The following is a 19,001-nucleotide window of genomic DNA, read 5'->3' on the forward strand; positions in this document are numbered from 1 at the left end:
AGTAACTAAAATGACCATACGCCTGTATAAGTCACAAGGAGCTAGACAGGCTAGGAAGTACGCTAGAAGGTCCAAAAAGGAGGAAAAGGACAGTAAGTATGGTAATTGGATGGGGACAAGATAGGGGTGCCTCATAGCAGGTTAGAGGGTTCAATCTGTTTAGGTGTGAGGGAGTGTCAATGCATGTTTCTGTGGCTCTATATCTTCTAAAGATCTTTTTTCCCTAGTCTCCAAATTAGCAATTCCCCAACATCTCACCTAATGTTTATGAAACATCTATCAGGTTCTCGCATATATTAATGATCTGGATTGTTCGTGAGCTCCTCCCAAGAACAAAGACTACAAATACTAAGAGGTCTTCAACAAATTACAATGATTAAAGTCTTCAAGCAGGAGTTTTAAAAAATTGGTACACCGTAAAAGCAAATAACGCAGTGTTTACTCTGTAAGAATATATCTACAGAATGCTTGCATAAGCAGTCAAACATTTTATGAGACCATTTCCATTGCTTCTGTAGGACTTTATCTGTAGATTTCATCACAGAATCACAGATTAATCAGACAATGGCCATTAGATATTCACATTGTCTACTTTTACTGTACATTTAAGAGGAAACCACTAGAAAGGTGCTGTACAGTAAAAGTAGACAATGTGAATATCTAATGGCCATTGTCTGAATGTTACAGTCTAATTGGTTTGAGTTTAAACTTTGATGCAAGATGGACTTTTCCATCATGGAAGTTTTTATATATTACAGACCGTAGAAAAGTCATTTACTTTAATCTACGGTGAAGGTGTAAAATAGTCCTGTGGAAGATTTCCTTCACCGTAGATTAAAGTAAATGACTTTTCTCCGGTCTGTAATATATAAAAACTTCCATGATGGAAAAGTCCATCTTGCATCAAAGTTTAAACTCAAAACAATTAGACTGTAACATTCACTGGTTCACAGTACCAGCTGTTGAAAGATGAGTGGTCTCACTGTCGTAGTATCACAGACCTTCCAAGAAATGCAGGCATTACTGTAAGAAAATGAGTACAGCTACCCCTGCATCCAACAGAACGTCACCACTTCATAGAGAAACCTTCTGTGCATGAATACATTTATCTCTCAAGGTTGACTGTGGACGGTGCTCATGGGAGGCCCCTTTCTTAGCCTGGCCAGTCTCATTCCAGTGGAAGTCTACTTTCCGTCCACTGTGTTTGTGATGGTATACCCTGGGCGCTGGTGCTCAAAAGCGTGACACGACTTAATCAAAGATTGTAAAAGAAGGTGTGTACTGCCATCACCCTGAAGGCTGGAATGCTACCATTATGTGGGAACTCGCTCTAAGGACAACTGCATTTTCATTCTTTCAGAAGATTGAAAGTCAAACCACACACCCTTACAAGCCTCTGAAAAACAGAAATATAATGGATATATTGGCCATATCCCCCCAAAATACCAAAACTCAGGCTCAGTACGTACCTCTCGCCTATAGTTGCACTTGCAGCATCCAAGCCATTAAAACCACAACCACTATCCCTCATTAGACACAAAGGCAATGCCCGATTAGTCGACCCTGAACTCCTGCTTCTGAGGCAGAGGTTAAAAAAAAACGCAGTAGTTTATGAAACATTCTGTCAAGTTTAGATGGTTTCCATTCTTTGCTTTCTGACAATAACAGAAAATAATTCAGCAGATTTAAACAATTGTGCAACACAGATAGCCAGAGAGGGGAAAGAAATGCGTTTCAAATTTTTGACTTGTTTGGGCTCCAAAAAACCTACGTAACTTCAATATTATTTTATATTCACTTAAATAAAACGGCATTAGTCCACCTAAGTAAGTGGTAAATATAATGTACGTGAATGATGCGATAATGTAACAGCTTTAAAAAAAGGCATCTACGATCCAGACATCTTCAATTTTTCTTTTCTTTTTATTTTAAAATAGCGTCTTAGGGAGTTTGAAAAATAGAACTTTATAAACCTGATGAAGGGCGCGGCGCATAAATCTTTCTTTAGCACAATCCATGTTAAAATGATCCTTCGCGTCTAAAAACATCGCGGTGCGATCATGTTTTCAGTTCTCTAATGGCAGCCACAGGAGCGGACCACCATATTCCGGTATTTCTTCAGGATTACATTGGAGCTGTCGTCAAAGTAGAGGACCGATATAGGGTTTAGTTGTGTTGGGGCACAGCAGGCTTTCGGGGCCGATTCGGGATTGATGAAATGAACCTGGAAAAATAAATGTAACCATGTTCAGTCATTTTCAGGCAAAACCATCTACAAAACACGCATGGTCTAGCAACAACGTACCAAAACCACGCTAGTAGACATCAGAAAACTCTGTTTAATCTAATTACAGATGCAATGGTGCTGGAGAAGAGAAGTAATGGCTGGATTCAATCAAACATTCAATAAACGTAAAAGCAATGTTAAGGTGATGATTCATGACATAATTCTTCTATTTGACATTTCTGGAAACTCATCGGATTTTATTGCCTCCTGGCCAATCTAGCATAAGCATTCTTTAACTCTACCCTATGCAGTTATCCACAATAAAACAAAACTCACCTGAGCACAAGAGCAGAGCTGTTTAAGCTTTATTAGCAAATCTCATTCCTTTTTAGGTCTGGGCTGATAACCCAGCTACCTGTGGAACCTTCTGCTCATAACATACTTAGAGTTGGGTTTCGATTAGAATTCTGCGACCATTGCTTTGTTAGTGTGAGATCCCTTAAATCATTGTTTTGGGTCAGCATTAATCACATCTTGAATCAACTTAGACATCATGTTATTGGCTGTTGATGAATCCTTCCTCCTCATAGGAAGTGATTGCATTGCACCTCTTGAGGAACTACTTTACGTGTGGAAAATCAGAGTCAAACGTGTTTTTTTCAACACATTCAATTATTTTTTAATTCATTCGAGGTTTAGAAAAAGCAGTCCTCTACTTGTATTGTTGGTCACTGCAAGACATTAAATCACTTTACAGGAAAATAAATTAATTGCTGGGGGCGCCAAATGGTCATTCCTCGAATGGCTACCATTTCAGGACCTTAAGCGTCCCTAGAAATCAAATTCAGTTGCCAGTTCGCTGATCAGGTTCAGCATGCTAAGCTCTGTTAGCAAAGCCGACAGGCCTGTCTTTGTAAGTGAAAATGCAATCAAGACCTACTGGCGTTTGTTTTCCTTATTTTTAACCATTTATGCTATGGAAGGAAAAAAGTTTTACCTTTTGAAATGCTTTTGCAGCTTGACCCTATTATAGACCCTCATGCTGTACATAACTCACCCTGCAAATGATTGGGGTCTGACTTGTGTCTTGCTTTGATTGAAAGAAAAAATTGTGAGGCTTGCCTGTAGGTGTGCCTCAATAACTCACACTGATGTGAACCCAAAACCTACAATTTCCTACATCTTCAGGCTTTTTTGGCCAGTGTTTTGGAAGCAAGTTTGGCATATGAAGAAAACAGCAGGCTTACAATCTAAAGTTATATGTTACTTGGTATCGTCATAGCCAAAGGTTGACTGGACAATGCGTTTCTTCATGGGAGAGGGTGTCCAGCCGTCGTAAACCAGATTAGTGGCATGCAGTCGCCTTTCTCCAACCTCTCTCACCCGAAGGGATAGTGTTTTTGTGGCCCACTGTCAGTCTTTTGTTGCCCCAGAGTCAGCGATTTACTAATCCGGTTTCTATGGCCGTGTCCTTGTTTCTCTGTATTCCTGGGCCTAGTTGTAATTTCCTTTTGCAGTGTCACAATTTCCCAGTTCCATTCTCTGTTTCCAGCCCAGTATCCCTATTTCCCTGTATCATGTGCCCATTTCAGTCACTGAGTTTTCCCAGCCCCAGTATCAGTTCCCTGTTCTGTACACTCTGCCTTCAGCTCCGTGTGGTAGAAGTCACAGTCCCCAATCACAACGTTCAAGGGTCCTCCGACAGTGTCCCTGGTCCCGCTGTCACTGTGCTGATGGTTACTGATAATTGCCCTTGGATCCCCATCACAGATCTGAAAGTCAGTCGACAGGGGTTCGGGTCTCCAGCAAGTCTGTGGCACCATGCGCCTATGCCTGCATAGGCCCAGCGGAACACAGCCCTGGTATCCATGCTTCCTTCTGCCATTTTTTTAACTTTTTTTATTTATTCAGAAAAGTAACACTAAACAATGCTGGTTACACTTAGCAAAGTCCAATATCATGACACATACATTATAGGTTGTTTACCCAGGTAAGACGTTGCAAAGAGTCGCCTTAAATTACATCTCAGATTATCAAAGTGTCCGGACCCCTGATCTTGGGCATGTATCTGCCCCTTTAATAGTTCTTGTGGGCTAGTCGCTTAAGTCTGGGTCTAATTCCTCAGCCGGGGGGTCACAAATATTGCAACGGAACAAATTCCACTTGACCCACACCCACTTTTTCGGACACCGTCTGTGCGCGAAGACTGCTTTTTCGGCCACCATTGATCTATCCATATCTTGGCACCAGTGTCGGTGCCGTCTGCCATTATTGATGCTTTCCTAAAGTCAGTATGCATTTCTCTGTCAAGTGTCTGCGTAACGTTGTCCCAGAGCCAGCGTTTCCACTGTCTCAGGATCTGTTTAGTCCCTATCCCAGAATCCCGTGCTTTCCCTGGACTTAGAATGGCCTACTCTGATTTAACTCTCTTCCCTCCGAAAGGCAACGACGATCTTAAAACACACATGAGATCAGTAATTCCATATGAAGATAACGCGACCGCACTTATTACGTTTCCTTTAGTTATTTTATTAAAATAGATGCATAGATTAAGTTAGTACCACCCTACAGTACAACAATTACACACACGAATCATTTAAATAAAGGTCTGTGATACAGCTACTCATTACCCTCATCTCTCATGGGTTGCCAGCTGTAATAACAAAGAAGCATTAACATTCATTTAAATATTTAGGAAACATTCTTACTTCTGGCAAAAGCCACATAAACATCTTTTAAAGCCTGCTTCCACAGAGCAACCGAGGTAATTGCATATGTGAGGATGTCATTCAGAAGAGTTACTTTAAGCACACAGAAGTAACCTACCAGTGTCTGAACAATTGCATGGTTTGTAGCATTCATGTAGGAATTCAGCGGGAAGGAACACTCTCCATCACAGTAGTACGCCGGATAACCTTCTGGGGCAATTATCCAGTCCTGCATGCGAAGCAAAATTAATAAAGCATTAACATGGTATGTGCTGCTTAGATAGAAATAACTAGACGGTTACCAGTAAGATACTGTAGCTTCATGGCACAAAGCCAATACCAACACCATGGTACTAAACAACATCAATCATAAAGCCAATGCATTCCACATCTGTAGACAAAACAGAACAGCAGACTGCACTTGCTTGTGTCAAGAGAAAAACATGGCATGCCAAACACAGTAAAGGGTAGAAAAAGAAAAAGGTTGTTACACAGAATCAGGGTCCAAATAAACAAGAGCAGCCCATAGAGTTAATAAAAGCTCGACCCAATTAATCTATAACTTAGGTTAATAAACTACATGTACTCCAATAAGAAATCTACATGAGCCTAGTTTATAGGTCCACTAAATTAAAAACACTGAATTGAGAACAGTGCGAAATACACAGCGCTTCTAACAACCAAATTGCAACACACTTGCACAGTATATAAACAATATTTAGTTAGGTGCTATCGTATAATAACTTGAGACCTCTGAGGTGAACAAGGTACTTCCCTATGGTAACACTCTTATCTGATGAATACCCTATATAACAGAATTCCATAAAATAGGATTATGCAGGAGACAATCCATATAGGCAAGGATTGTTTTGAAGTGACGAATTCTGTACTTAAAGGATCATAGTTTATAAAAAGTTGCTTTGACTTCCTCAAAGACTACCTTTTCTATATAGAATTTCAAAACCCTGCTTACTTCGAGAGTATAGAGAAATCTCTGAAGGACAAGAGGTATTTAAAAAAAATTCAGGTAGAGGGATAGTCTGATTGACATGAAACTCTGACACTATTTTAGGGAGGAATTTAGGACGTGTCCTCATCTCTACCCTATTACTATGAAATACTGTGTACAGTTTGTGGTAGCATAGGGCTTGTATTTCTCTAACTCTACGTGCAGAGGTTATAGAGACCAAGAAGGACGCCTTCCAAGAAAGATGTCGAAGGAAGGCTTTATTAAAGGGTTTGAAGGAAGGCCCCAAAAGTTGAGAAAGGACAATATTTAATTTCCAAGGAGAAGAAGACCTTCTGAGAGGAGGATTGATTTTCTTAACACCCTCCTGGAAATCCTGACTATAGGCATTTTGAGAAAGGATATTTCTGAAGGATAGTTTCAATAGGAGGTGATTGCCAGAAGATAAACTCTAATAGATGAAAATTGCGATTTTGTTTTAGCCAAATAAAGGCAGTATGGAAGAACCACCTGTTCTTGGCATTTGAGATGGCTGAAATTGCTCTGAGCACACCAGATGCAGAATCTCTTCCATGATAAAAAGAATACTAGGAAGTTCTAGAAGAAGGTCTTTTGGTTTCTCTTCAACATCCATGCATTCCTGAGGAACGTTCAAGTGACCATGTTGTATGAGTTTAAGAGCCAAGCTGATAAGTTCAGCAATTGCTGGTTGGGGTGTTGAATTTGGCCGTCGTAGAAGAAGAAGGTCTTGCTGCATGGCAGTCTCCTGTGTGGGTGCTCTGAAAGGTGAAAGGGATCCATGAACCACCACTGTCGGGGCCACTCTGGAAAAATGAGAATAACTCTGGCCTTTCAGTGAGACAGCTTGTAGATCACTGTTGTCATAAAGTAATTGGAGGAAAGGCGTAAATAAATTTGCCTGACTAGTCAATCAATAGGGAGATCCCCAGTGTGCCTGATTGGTAAAACCTCAAGACAAAGCCTTGGCATTTTTTGTTTTGTCCTCGGGGGAAAAGATCTATTTGCGGGAAACCCCAAAAGATCTTGTGCAGTGCAGAGTTTTTAGAAACCCATGCATGATTTTCTCGAATTGTTCTGCTAAGACTGTGCTTACGTGTTCTGGATTCCCTGTTGATTGACTGCTGTAATCCTGAGATCTCTAGATACTTACCATTACCAGATTATTTGTGTCTCTGGAGATAGAGGTCTGAATCCCGTTCCCTTCCTACTCGTTCATATAATGCATGGGTGTATTGCCCATCTGAACAAGGAGAGAATTTATTCTGAATGGCAGAAAGAAAGTCTTCCGGACTAAGTGTACTGCTCTCAACACTAGAATGTTAATGTGGTAAGACTGTTCCTTCTGAGACCACATGCCTTGAATTTGAAGATGGTCCATATGTGCATCCATGTCTATGGTTTGGGTCAGGATGTCTTGATGGAAGTTCATTCCTTTTAGAAGATTCTTTGTGCGGCACCTTCAGCTAAGATATTGTTTTGCATGAGTGGTTAGCATCACTCAGTCCTCCCATCTTCCTGAGAGTTGACCCCAATAATCTTCTAGGCACTGTGGCTGGACTCACATGTAGAGTTATGCATTTGGGACCTAAAAAATGCAAGATGTCATTGATTCTAGAAGAGTGACTTGTCTTGTCGCTGAATGTACTATTGACTTCAGACTGACATTTTTTGAAGGATAAATAATGGTCTCTTTTCCGAAGGAAACACTTGTGTGCACAATGTTTAGGACTGCACTCAGGTAATGTAGGGATTGAACTGGTAACGAGAGAGATTTCTTGTAATTTAAGTGCAGTCCCAGCTGATTGAGAGGGATGACATTCAATTGATAATGTTGACTTGCTTGTTGGTACCAAGATGCCTTGATGAGCCAACCATCTAGGTATGGATAGACAACAATTTCATTTTGCTAACGTGAGCTGCTACAACTGCCATACATTTGGTGCAAGTCTGAGGTGCAAATTTGAGACCAAAAGGAGAACTTTGCATTGGTAATGGTCTCTTTCTACAGTGAACATCAGGAAATTCCAATGTTTTTTGGCTATCAGGATGTGGAAATCCACATCCTGCAGATCTATAGAAAATAAACAGTCTCCTGATGGAGTTAAGAGTAGATTTGATGAAGCGCCAACATTATGAATTTTTCTTTGCAAATGCACTTGTTTGCTTTCTTGAGGTATAAAATGCGGTCTGTATTTGTTCTTTGGTTCTTTCTTTTTCACTATAAATTAAAGGAAATACATTTCAATTCCTTTCATGGGAATTGGGAATTTTTCCACTGCATGTTTTTGCAAGAGGATGGAGACTTCTTATTGCAGGGTTTTCTAATGAAAGGGGATGGTTTCTATGGTGGACTGGATGGTGGAGGAAAGTGAGACCGTATCCATGTTCAATATTCAGAACCCATTAGTCTGTGGTTATTTTGCTTTAATCTTGTAGATAAGATGTTATCCTACCCCTTACCAGAGTGGGTAATGGCAGGGGGTTGGGGCTCATTGTTTGCCACCGGTTGTTGGTTTAGTGGCTTGGACTGGTGGTTGCTGACCTCCTCCGCCCCTTGACTGACATCTGTTTTGCTGATGTTCTTGTGTCTGTTGAGATTGCTGTTTTTGCCCTTGAGACCAATGAGTGGTTCACCCTGTGATGGAAGTATTGGAGGTCATAGGGCCTATAGGAATATCTTCTATATCCCCACCATTACTTCACTTGAACAGCTTTCAGACTGTCGAGTTCAGTTTTCATACAAGACATCTCGTTGTCAGCTTAAGAACTGAATAGGGTGTTTCTGGAAAAGGCAGGTTCAAAATTCGATGTTGTGTTTCAGGTTTCAAGCCTGTGAGTCTGAGCCAAGATGAATGCAGAAGTGCTAAACCAGGACAATAGCCATGGGCTGCTACTGCACTGATGACCTGATATGACAAAACCATGCCTTTGTTAACAATTTCCTGGAAGTCCTGACATCTATTCCTGCAAAGTTCTTCAAAGAATTGCTGAATACAATCCCAAAGAGGCCTGTCATTATAACCAAGAAGAGTGGTTGTGCTAGCAGCCTTCACAGATCTAGCAGAGGTACCAAAGACTTTTCTGCCCACTGAATCCAATTTTTTACTTTCCTTGTCAAGAGGAACAGTAGATGTTAGCGCTGTGGTATGTAGCTTTCAGGCAGCAAAGGCAATGACGGAGTCTGGTGTAGGATCTGTGCAAGGGAAAGGTGGATCCCGATCCTGTGGTTCGTATTTTTTCCGGTCAGCAGGAATGTGCAGGCTTTACAGAAACCGGTGTCAAAAGTAGCTCTATAGCTGGTTCTAAAAGACCTGGAACCAAAGGGAGAAATGGTCTAGAAGCAGATATTCAGTTTGTTGGCACCCCCTAATAAGTACCTCCTGGAAAGTGTTTGTATCATTCAAAGGATATATTCTCACTGAAGGTAAATCTGTCAATGCAGGAGAGTACGGACTCCAAGATGATGTAGTATGATGAGACCGTAAGGAACTTGCTCTGGAGGTAGATCATCTTTGTCTTGAGTGTGAACTCCTGGGAGATCTTGAGTGAAGATGAAATGGGGAGATCTTCATCTTGACCTAGACCTATTGCTGCGAGTCTGGTGTGATGGAATCAAGATCTAGGGTGCCCTGGAGTAGATGCCACTGGTACACGTGACTGTGGTAGCCAAGGAATATTACCTCTGGAATTGCAGGTTGTGGAGAAGAAGGTGGAGGGAGGAGGAAGAGACTATGGCGGAGGAGGAGACCATTCCGTCGGAGACTGAGGAGGTGCTGGAGAATCCAGAAGTCGGTCTAGATGGAGAATAAGCTCCCGAATACTCTGAGTCCAATTCAGATGGAGGTCTGTTAGCTTTCATGTGTGAAAGCCACTCCAACATCTTAGTCCAAGAAGCCAAATGACATCGAACCACACCTGAACATCGTATGGTGACTCAGACGATGCACTCCTCCTCATCCTTGTATGGGTTATCGAAATTGCACCAGCTCCGGACTGCGAGCAAGTAGGTGTTGTACTTCTTATTCATCTCCTCGAAGTCAAACAGGAAAGTTTTTTGCCAGATTCTTTTGGATCTCCCTCTGTGGATTCCTCATAGTGCGAGATAGGGCCACCGGTAGGGTGAACACTCTTTCCTCACCTTTCAGATGTCTCCAACCAGGAAATCTAGCCTTCTCTAATACTCCAATTGGCCATGGAAGCAAATCTTCTCTCGCCTTCAAAGTGCGCCTAGAGAGTGTCTTGCGGTGGCAACACATTTTGGGGGCATGAGAGTTTGGCAAACAGAGAATACAGATCTTCTGGTGGTCTGTTTTTGCCATTAAGGGCATTTCCCAAAAACAGATGGCATATTGTGAAAAAATAGATATTATTCATGCCAGGAAAATATCAAAAAATATTCTATGCCCTAACGGACGTTGAGTGAATCACTTTAGGTGGGGAAAAAATTAAAAATGTTTGTAGAAAAAAACTTTAAAATGGCAGAGCTCTGCTCCAAGATTCCTTCATCGGGGGTTGGAAACTACTGCTGCAGGGCATGGTGGGACATTGGAGGTCAGGGGGCAGTGGAGTTTAAAGGCACAGTGGTCTATTCACATTGTTTCAATGCTACAGCCTATGCTGGTTATATTGCCTTAACTTTCCATAATATTCACCTTAAAATAATGTAAAAAGTCTTGCGAAGCATGGTTTAAAAAACACTTCTACTCATTTATATTGATTTTTAAAAAAAAATCATTTTTTTCACCCAGTTTTTTAAAGTAAATTTATTGGAGTTGGCACTATAACATGTCTGAAGGCTACAACTTTCTACATTTTGGTTCCATACTTCATGGCCTTTCTGGAGTAGGGTAAAGATACTGTGAAAATGTGACGTTGAAAGAACTGCTCCGGAGTCCCCACACTTGGGTGGGACTATTCAGTGCTTAGATTATCAACGGATATTCCCTGAAACAGAACAAATGGTAATTTTACAGACTTGGGCTGGTCTCTTGTATGCTGAAGTCTAACCCTGGCTTAATTTTCGCTATTCGTGGCATAATGTGGGCATCACAGGCAGTATGAAACCAATCCCTGTCACTAAGATGATAATCGTTGGTTTAGTATAGGCATTATTGATATAACTGTGACCAAAGCTGGCATAGTGGTGAAAACACATGGCAAATAATGATTATTTCTGCCATGTAATATTAGTGCATGGGCAAGTAAGGCAGAATTTGCACCTGTGCAAGAGAATACTTGATGAAAATGACAATCTTATTTCGGTATGTAACATAAAACAGAACCGCTGATATTTTGAGAAAAAAACGTTTGATGAAATGGTAAGATTTTGTTTGGAGTAAAAGAGTTCATTTGTTTGTTTGGCAGCAAAATGTCTCTATTTCTTCTAGCCACTGGCTTGACACTTTAGAACAAAAACACTTAAAGCGGATATCTGAGTGATATTTTATTTTCAGTTCCGGATAATTACTGCTGATGATTTATGTGGAGGCATTTCCTCATCAATACTGATACAACATTCATACAATTACATCCATTGTCTGAGGTTTGAGCTTGTAAGGTGGATGTAACCTAGCCACTGCCGACGCCTGTAAGGTCATTGTAAACTGAGTGGTGCAACTGATGTATGAACCCTTTTATCCTGCTTAGCGCCACTGTCCACAGCTCAAGAATCACTTCAGTGTACATTTTCCTACAGTGTTCCTCTCACATAAACTATGATTAATAACATATGAAGATTTAAAATACATTGTAGTAGCAATGCAGAAAAATTAAAGAAAGCGAGATGCTTTATACATTTTGAGAAATAGACCATTTGAAATTGCCTACCGATATTTATTTACAACCTAGAATACCTTTAGTAAGAAGTAAAGGCCATGCTCGTCAACAGGGAGTATGAAGAATCACTGATGACAGGGGTGAAAACGACTTAAAGCACTTTAGGTGTCAGAAAAACAAGGAAATAAAACCTCAAATATCACCCTCATGTTAGGGGTCTGCTTCACAGTGCATAAACAAAAAATATAGTGCTGGGTGGCACTGAAGATAAAGGGCATAGGTATAATCTTGAAACCGGATTTCTTATCCTTCAAATAACTGCAGTTATCAAGATATACCAGTTCTCTACTTATACTCCAAATGATTCCTCAAGCGCTGTAAACTAAATCACAGGATGAGGTTTAATATAAATTAAAGTACAAGCACATGAAACGCACCTTGAAAGCAATCTGTTCCGTCCAGGCAGAGTTCAAATTTATACTCAAAGTCATGTGCACCCTACATGGGGTCTAGTGATGAAGTGGTGACATTTTTCAGGGTGACTTCAGAAAGTGGTGCCCTCGTGCCTACTGGGAACCTAGACACCAAAATCTACTCCAGAAAGTCAATGGACAAACACATTAAGTCCACTCTATTGGAGTATATAGCCCATGACTCTGGTGTCAGACCTTCTTCAAGAGACTGGATGGTGGCCCAACATACAACACGGCTGGACTCTAACCACCCTCGATATATCGTGTACAGTCTGATCCTTCTCTTAGAAATTCCATACCATTTCTCCGGTTTAAATCAGGTTTGTAACATGGACTGAAGTAAGATTTTGTTATCCCATCTGTAAATATGAAATGGATGCTCCTTCTCAAAGAAAGATCACCTCTTAGGTCGCCATGTTGGGTATAAACATTAGTTGGTACCCCCAATATTTATGTTTAAGTGAGAAACAGGTCCTAAAACAGTCAGGAGAAGACATGTAGGTAGTACATGAAACATCTGGATTAAGGAAACCGGGGCATAAGTAAACATCTGTGTGTCTTTACTCTTTCCTATTTCATTTCCTGCTCCACAATTTCATTTGATGCTGCCCTGTCTCAGGAGGATTGTAAAAATTAAAGTCCCAGAAATTCATTTTAAACAACATGCATCACGATGTCAAGATGTACCTGCCATCCAAGATCTCTGAAACTGACATACAATTCGTGTTTTTTGCATGCTTGTCTCTGGTCACTGCTGCTGTTTTCTGAAATAAATGAAATAATAATCTTTAATGTAATAAATCTAAAGGACAAAGTATTTACCTTAGGTAACGCCTTATCTGCTAGAGACATGATCTAACCGAAGATTCCTTAACTTTGAATTTCCCAGGTGTTAGACTGGATCCAGAAGAGTTTTCTTTGAGCAAGACATCCGCGTGCCGGTAGGTAGCGCCAGTCGGCTTCGTGCGATGTCATTGGTGTCATCTGCGTCATAGTGACCACCGCGTCACCTATATAGGTACCACCTCGTGCGCTGACGTCAGTTACTTCTCACAACTTTCCGTGCCAGAAGTGCACCCACATTGGTGTGTTGTGGACAACTAGGGCCCTGAAAGGGGTCAGTCCTGAGCATAAAAACCTGTTCGCAGTGCACGGATGATGATTGGGTCAGCAAGGAACATGTTGCTAGATCATGTCTCTACCAGATAAGGCATGACCAAAGGTAAGTAACTGGTCTATCTGATAGAGACATCTATCTTCAGATTCCTTTCCTTTGAATACATAACCAAGCAATACCATCCCCTGAGGAGGAACTGTGGACAAGTTTTGACCAGGAAGTACTGCAGGACAGAGCGCCCAAAAAGACCGCCCCTGCAGACTGGACTGTCTAGTCAGTAGTGCTTGGTAAACATGTGTAGGGATGCCCACGTTGCTGCCCGACAAATGTCGAGGACTGGAACTCCAAGTTGAAACTCCGTGGTAGCAGCCTTAACTCTGGTGGAATGAACTGTTAAGCATTCAGGAGGCTGCTTCCTCAGCAGAGCACAGCAAATCTTGATGCAGAGGATGAAGCATTGTGAGAGAGTCCTCTTCTGCACTGCACAACCTTTGTTAGATCCCACATACCCCACAAAGAGTTGGTCGTCCACCCGGAATTCTTTAGTGGGGTCAAGGTAGAACGACAATGCTCTTTTTGGATCCAGACAGTAGAGTCGCTCCTCTTCCTTAGAGGAATGCGTATGAGTATAGAAAGTGGGCAAGGTGATAGATTTTCCCTCATGGAAGGGTGCTACCACTTTTGGTAGGAAAAAGGCCCTTTTGCGAAGCACCAACTTGTCAAGGAAGTTTTGTCAGGTAAGAAGGCTTAGATGGCAAACCCTGCAATTTGCTCACCCTCCTGTCGGATGTGATTGCCATTAAAAAGCCTGTCTTGACGGTAAGTAGCCGAAGGAGGCCGTTGTCCAGAGGTTCAAACGGAGTGCTTATTAGGAAGGTGAGAGACAAATTTAGGTCCCACTGAGGCATGATGAAAGAGGAAGGTGGGAACATTCGTACAAGGCCTTTGAGAAATCTATTTACAATGGGAGATTTAAACAGAGTCTGGTCTGGCAGTCGCAGAAAGTCAGACAGGGTTGAAAGGTACCCATTTAGAGTGTCCACAGCAAGGGTTAAAATAAAAAGTAAAATATCAGAATGGGAAGCAGAAAGAGGGTCAAAAGACCTTGCTGTACAGTATATTACAAACCTATTCCATTGTCAGGCATACGCTGACTTGGTAGATGGATGCCTGGCTGCCAAAAATATTACAGACTTCGGGAGGAAGGTCGAATGCTGTCAACTGCCACTGCTCAATTGCCAATTTAAGTAGGCATAAAGTTGACAGGATCAGGTGGAGAACCCTCCCCTGAAACTGCGAAAGAATATCCTCCCGAAGGGGCAGCCTGATTGGAGGATTGATGCTCAGTTGGAGAAGCTAAGAATACCAGACTCTCCATGCCCAGTCCGGGGCCACACAAATGACTTAGACGCAGTCAGTCCTGACCTTCTTGAGAACTCTGGGCAGGAGTGGTATAGGCAGAAAGACATACAGGAGGCCTGAGCACCACTCGAGATGAAAAGGGTCTCTGAGCGACAGGGGCCTTGGAAACGCCAGCGAGCAAAACTGCTGATATTTCTTATTCTCAGCAGAGGCGAACAGATCTCACCAAGACTCTTCCCACTGTTGAAAGAAACCTTTTGCCACCTCCGGAGGAAGACACCATTCATGATTCGCTAGGCATAGACGGCTGAGTTCATCTGCTCTGGGATTCAGTGAACCTGCCAGGTGCTGAACCAACAGGGATATGCCCTGGTGCTCGAACCAAGTCCAGAGCCTCTTGACAAAGGGTCCACGACCCGATCCTGCCCTGTTTGGTACAGTTGACCACAAGAAGCTGCTCCTAGAATGATGTGACCTTACTACAGTTGTAAAGTTGTTGTGAGTATGGACATCTCACAAAAAGTGACGGACTGGCCTCACACACCACCTGGTGTCATGCTTCATCATCGGCCAGTCCTCGCCCTCCAAAACCTTCGTTTGATGGAGGGCGGGCATACACCTGGAGACAGGGATGCACTTCTAAGCTAAAGAGTGGGGGCCCATGGGGTAGAACGTGAAGTTAAAAATCATTATAGTTACCAAGATATTTTTAATGTGATCAGTAACTATATGATACTAAAAACAGAGTGGCGGCAGGTGGGGTATTTAGGTGTCCCCTAGCCGTCTAGTACAAGGTCGACATGTTTCTGCCTTGTTGGCCCAAGCGGGTCCAGGGCATTCATCAGGACCTAGGGTTACAAAAAGAGGGCTCCGTTCTTACCAACTGGTAGCAAGAGAATACCACTGCGCGGGTGTGGCGTGGGCCACACTCCACTACCTAGATGGCTTCCAACTGTCAAGCCCTAGTTAGACAAACTACTTGCCACATGGGGGAAGGGAGGAGACACTTCTGTTCAGTTGTCTGAGGCAGAGTGTCCCGTATTCAGCCTAAGGTGTTGCTCCTCGTCCGCCCGAACATGATGCTTGACAGTTGGAAGCCATCTAGGTAGTGGAGTGTGGCCCACGCCACACCCGCGCAGTGGTATTCTCTTGCTACCAGTTGGTAAGAACGGAGCCCTCTTTTTGTAACCCTAGGTCCTGATGAATGCCCTGGACCCGCTCGGGCCAACAAGGCAGTAACATGTCGACCTTATACTAGACGGCTAGGGGACACCTAAATACCCCACCTGCCGCCACTCTGTTTTTAGTATCATATAGTTACTGATCACATTAAAAATATCTTGGTAACTATAATGATTTTTAACTTCACGTTCTACCCCATGGGCCCCCACTCTTTAGCTTAGAAGTGCATCCCTGTCTCCAGGTGTATGCCCGCCCTCCATCAAATGAAGGTTTTGGAGGGCGAGGACTGGCCGATGATGAAGCATGACACCAGGTGGTGTGTGAGGCCAGTCCGTCACTTTTTGTGAGATGTCCATACTCACAACAACTTTACAACTGTAGTAAGGTCACATCATTCTAGGAGCAGCTTCTTGTGGTCAATAGTATTAATGGAGGCCGCTAGCTCCTAGCACCCCGTGCCTCCCGTTCCCCCCTCCACACTCTGTGGAGTTCTTCTAGTGATTGCTGTTTGGTACAGTACCACATGGTGGTGGTCTTGTATGAACACTTGTATTAGCCTCCTTAGATGGATGGAAGAAAGGCTTCCAATGCCTAACAAATTGCTTGGAGCTCTAGCAGGTTGATGTGGAGTCTGGATTCCACCGGAGACCACAGTCCACTGATCTGCACCTATCCCAGGTGGCTGCCTCATCCCAGGAGTGGTACATCTGTCACTACTGTGAGATCTGGTTGGGGAAGAAAGCGGGATCTGTCTGTGAACCAATCCTATTCACAAGTGCTCCTGGGCTGGCTTTGTATCAGCAGGACAACTGTGAGGGCCTCATTAAAGGGTAGCAAGGGTTCCAAAGAGGAGACAATTGGCTGCTAGACCTTCATCAAGATCTTAATCATGACCACATGAATGGAGCTGAAGGTCCAGGACCTCAGAAGCCCTTCCCACCACCGTAGCAAATGTCATTCCTTCCTCTGTAGCCATGGTAGTGGGAGAAAGCATGCCAGAATGTAGAGAGGTGGCCAGTCCACTGGCCTCACCCACCTTCTCACACCAGTCCATTACTTGATGAGACTGGTCTTCTAAAGGGTCCAGTGACCCCTCCCAATCTTCAACTGCTAGCCCTTCGAAATAGGGCTCAGGAAACAACCTAGTACCAGGAGGTTCTGTCAGCGTTGGTATCGGCATTAGTCAACACAGTTCCAGTTCTGGGTGGCGGGATTCAGAATGTGGCAGGCACCGCCAGGGGGCCACCAGCGACACCGGGAGCATTGGCGTCATGGCTGGGGAAGGTCGCAATGGCATGACCGGCACTGGACCGGATCCATGGGGGCACATTGGCGCCGGGTCAGTAGCCCCCGGCGCGAAACCCGATGGAGCCCTATTCTGAGGCTGTGGATCCCGAAGGTGCACCGGTAGGGTCCAGAAGTGCAAATATGAGGCACATGGAGCCTTACAAGTCTTTAACGTGGCAGGGGTCTCGCCGGCTCCCAGAAAGGCGGGGATGTGTTGCGCCAACCCAGGCTCAGGTTCTAAAGTAGCAGGCCTAGAATGCTTAGGCTACTCAGTTGCGGCAGCCGACAAAAGGGGAGAAATCAAAGCACGCTTTGACTTCTTGTGTTTCTCATGCCTCTTACCTGACCTACCCAACGACTGAGCGGGAGGATGAGGACTTGGGACTCCCGGAGCTGTGCTTGACTTCCTCTTGACTGGGACTGTGAACAAAACCTCCTAGGAGTTGTGCGATGCGGTGCTGAGTGCCGGGTCACAAGTAGTTTAAGGGACTGCTCTCTCTAAGCTTTCGGAGCCATGGCCTGGCAGTCTTATCTCGACTTCAAGTTGTGGTCCTGCTCCAGACACCAGAGGCAAACCAGGTGCGAATCAGTCACTGACATGGCACGGTGACAGGCGCTGCACAGTCTGAATCAAGAAGTGTTCCTAGACAGGATGGAAAAAAGTCTACTCACCAAAAAAAGGGTGGACAAAATGTCGAAAAAATCAAAACATGACAGAGGGTAGCACTATTTCAGGATCAGCAATTGACTGGAGTGAAAAGAACGGACGTCAGTGCGCTGAGGTGGTGCCTACATAGGTGACTCGGAGGTCACTACTGCTCTGATAACGCAGACGATGTCATGCAGGCCCAAACCGATGGCACCTATCAGCACCAAAGAAAAATCTTCCAGATCCAGTCTGAAGCCTGGGAAATTTAAAGGTGGCTAGCTTTCTCGATCAGATAGGCAATACATGTATTATAGCAGTCCTGCAGCACATTTTGGCTTGGAAAACACACTGAAAGAACAACATGCAGGTTTATAAAAATAGCCATTACATTTCTCACTGTTGAATGCTTAAGAAAACATCTCTACAAAGCTCTACAAAGACCGGAAAGCAACAATAAAATTTCGATTGGATGAGCTTCTGATTCTTGCAACTGGAAACCTTGAGAGATCTTTAACAGCGGTCAGATGCAGATTTTTCTATAGTAACTTCCTTACACAAGACTCCCAACCAAGTACGCGGTTCTAAATATACACTTGAGTTTAGTGTTTGTATACATATAAGAGTATTTATACAGTGAGAGCATAGCTACAGAGAAGCAGTGCACTTAACAAGGGCAACTGAGTCCTGAGATTCAGATCTAAGAACATGATTCAGGATCGTTCACAATGAGGAAGAATATCCAAGAGGGATGATTCCTATTATGTAGAGTAGACTGTAACAAGCAGCATGTCTTGTGATGTTGCAATATGAAGTACTTCTGACCTTTATAGAGAAGATGATTTGATTCATGTTATTGTTTGTTTAGTACAGTACACAATTCACATAAGCACTTTTTTTTTCTTTTAGCAAAGTTGATGAGAGAATAGACTGATTAGTTTTAGGTAATCTTCGTAACTCCTAAACATCATCTGCCATGTCACAGTCCTCACTACAATTATGATGGGTATCCATCCTAGAGACAGAATTTCATTTTTAGGTATCAGCCACAAATGGCTTTAGCGGTGTCTAGGTAGAGATTTTGTTTAAAATATACTTTGTGCTGTATTTGGGTAAGTCCCCTGCACATAATTGGGTGACTTGTTTGTCAATCTCAGTGGTATGCCCATGATACAATGGCTTTTCTCCCTACTCTTGTGTCGGTCTACCCAGGATAATTTTGGGCTCAGTGTTCTG

General features: G+C 43.1%; 1 protein-coding gene across 1 annotated transcript in view; it reads right to left on the bottom strand.

The window, feature by feature from the left end:
* Positions 1-1,904: 1,904 nt before the first annotated feature.
* The window catches only part of BMP7 (bone morphogenetic protein 7), a 342,006-nt gene continuing 324,909 nt past the window's right edge, over positions 1,905-19,001 (bottom strand). Inside the window, exons 5-7 of the mRNA XM_085619280.1 lie at positions 12,859-12,935; positions 5,054-5,164; positions 1,905-2,224 (exon numbers count right to left, since the gene is read on the bottom strand). Coding sequence (XP_085475406.1) covers positions 2,075-2,224; positions 5,054-5,164; positions 12,859-12,935 — 338 coding nt within the window. The 3' untranslated portion in view covers positions 1,905-2,074. The remainder of the gene's footprint in view (positions 2,225-5,053; positions 5,165-12,858; positions 12,936-19,001) is intronic.

This window comes from Triturus cristatus, chromosome 7 (genome assembly GCF_964204655.1).
Source record: "Triturus cristatus chromosome 7, aTriCri1.1, whole genome shotgun sequence".
NCBI classification, from domain to species: Eukaryota; Metazoa; Chordata; class Amphibia; order Caudata; family Salamandridae; genus Triturus; species Triturus cristatus.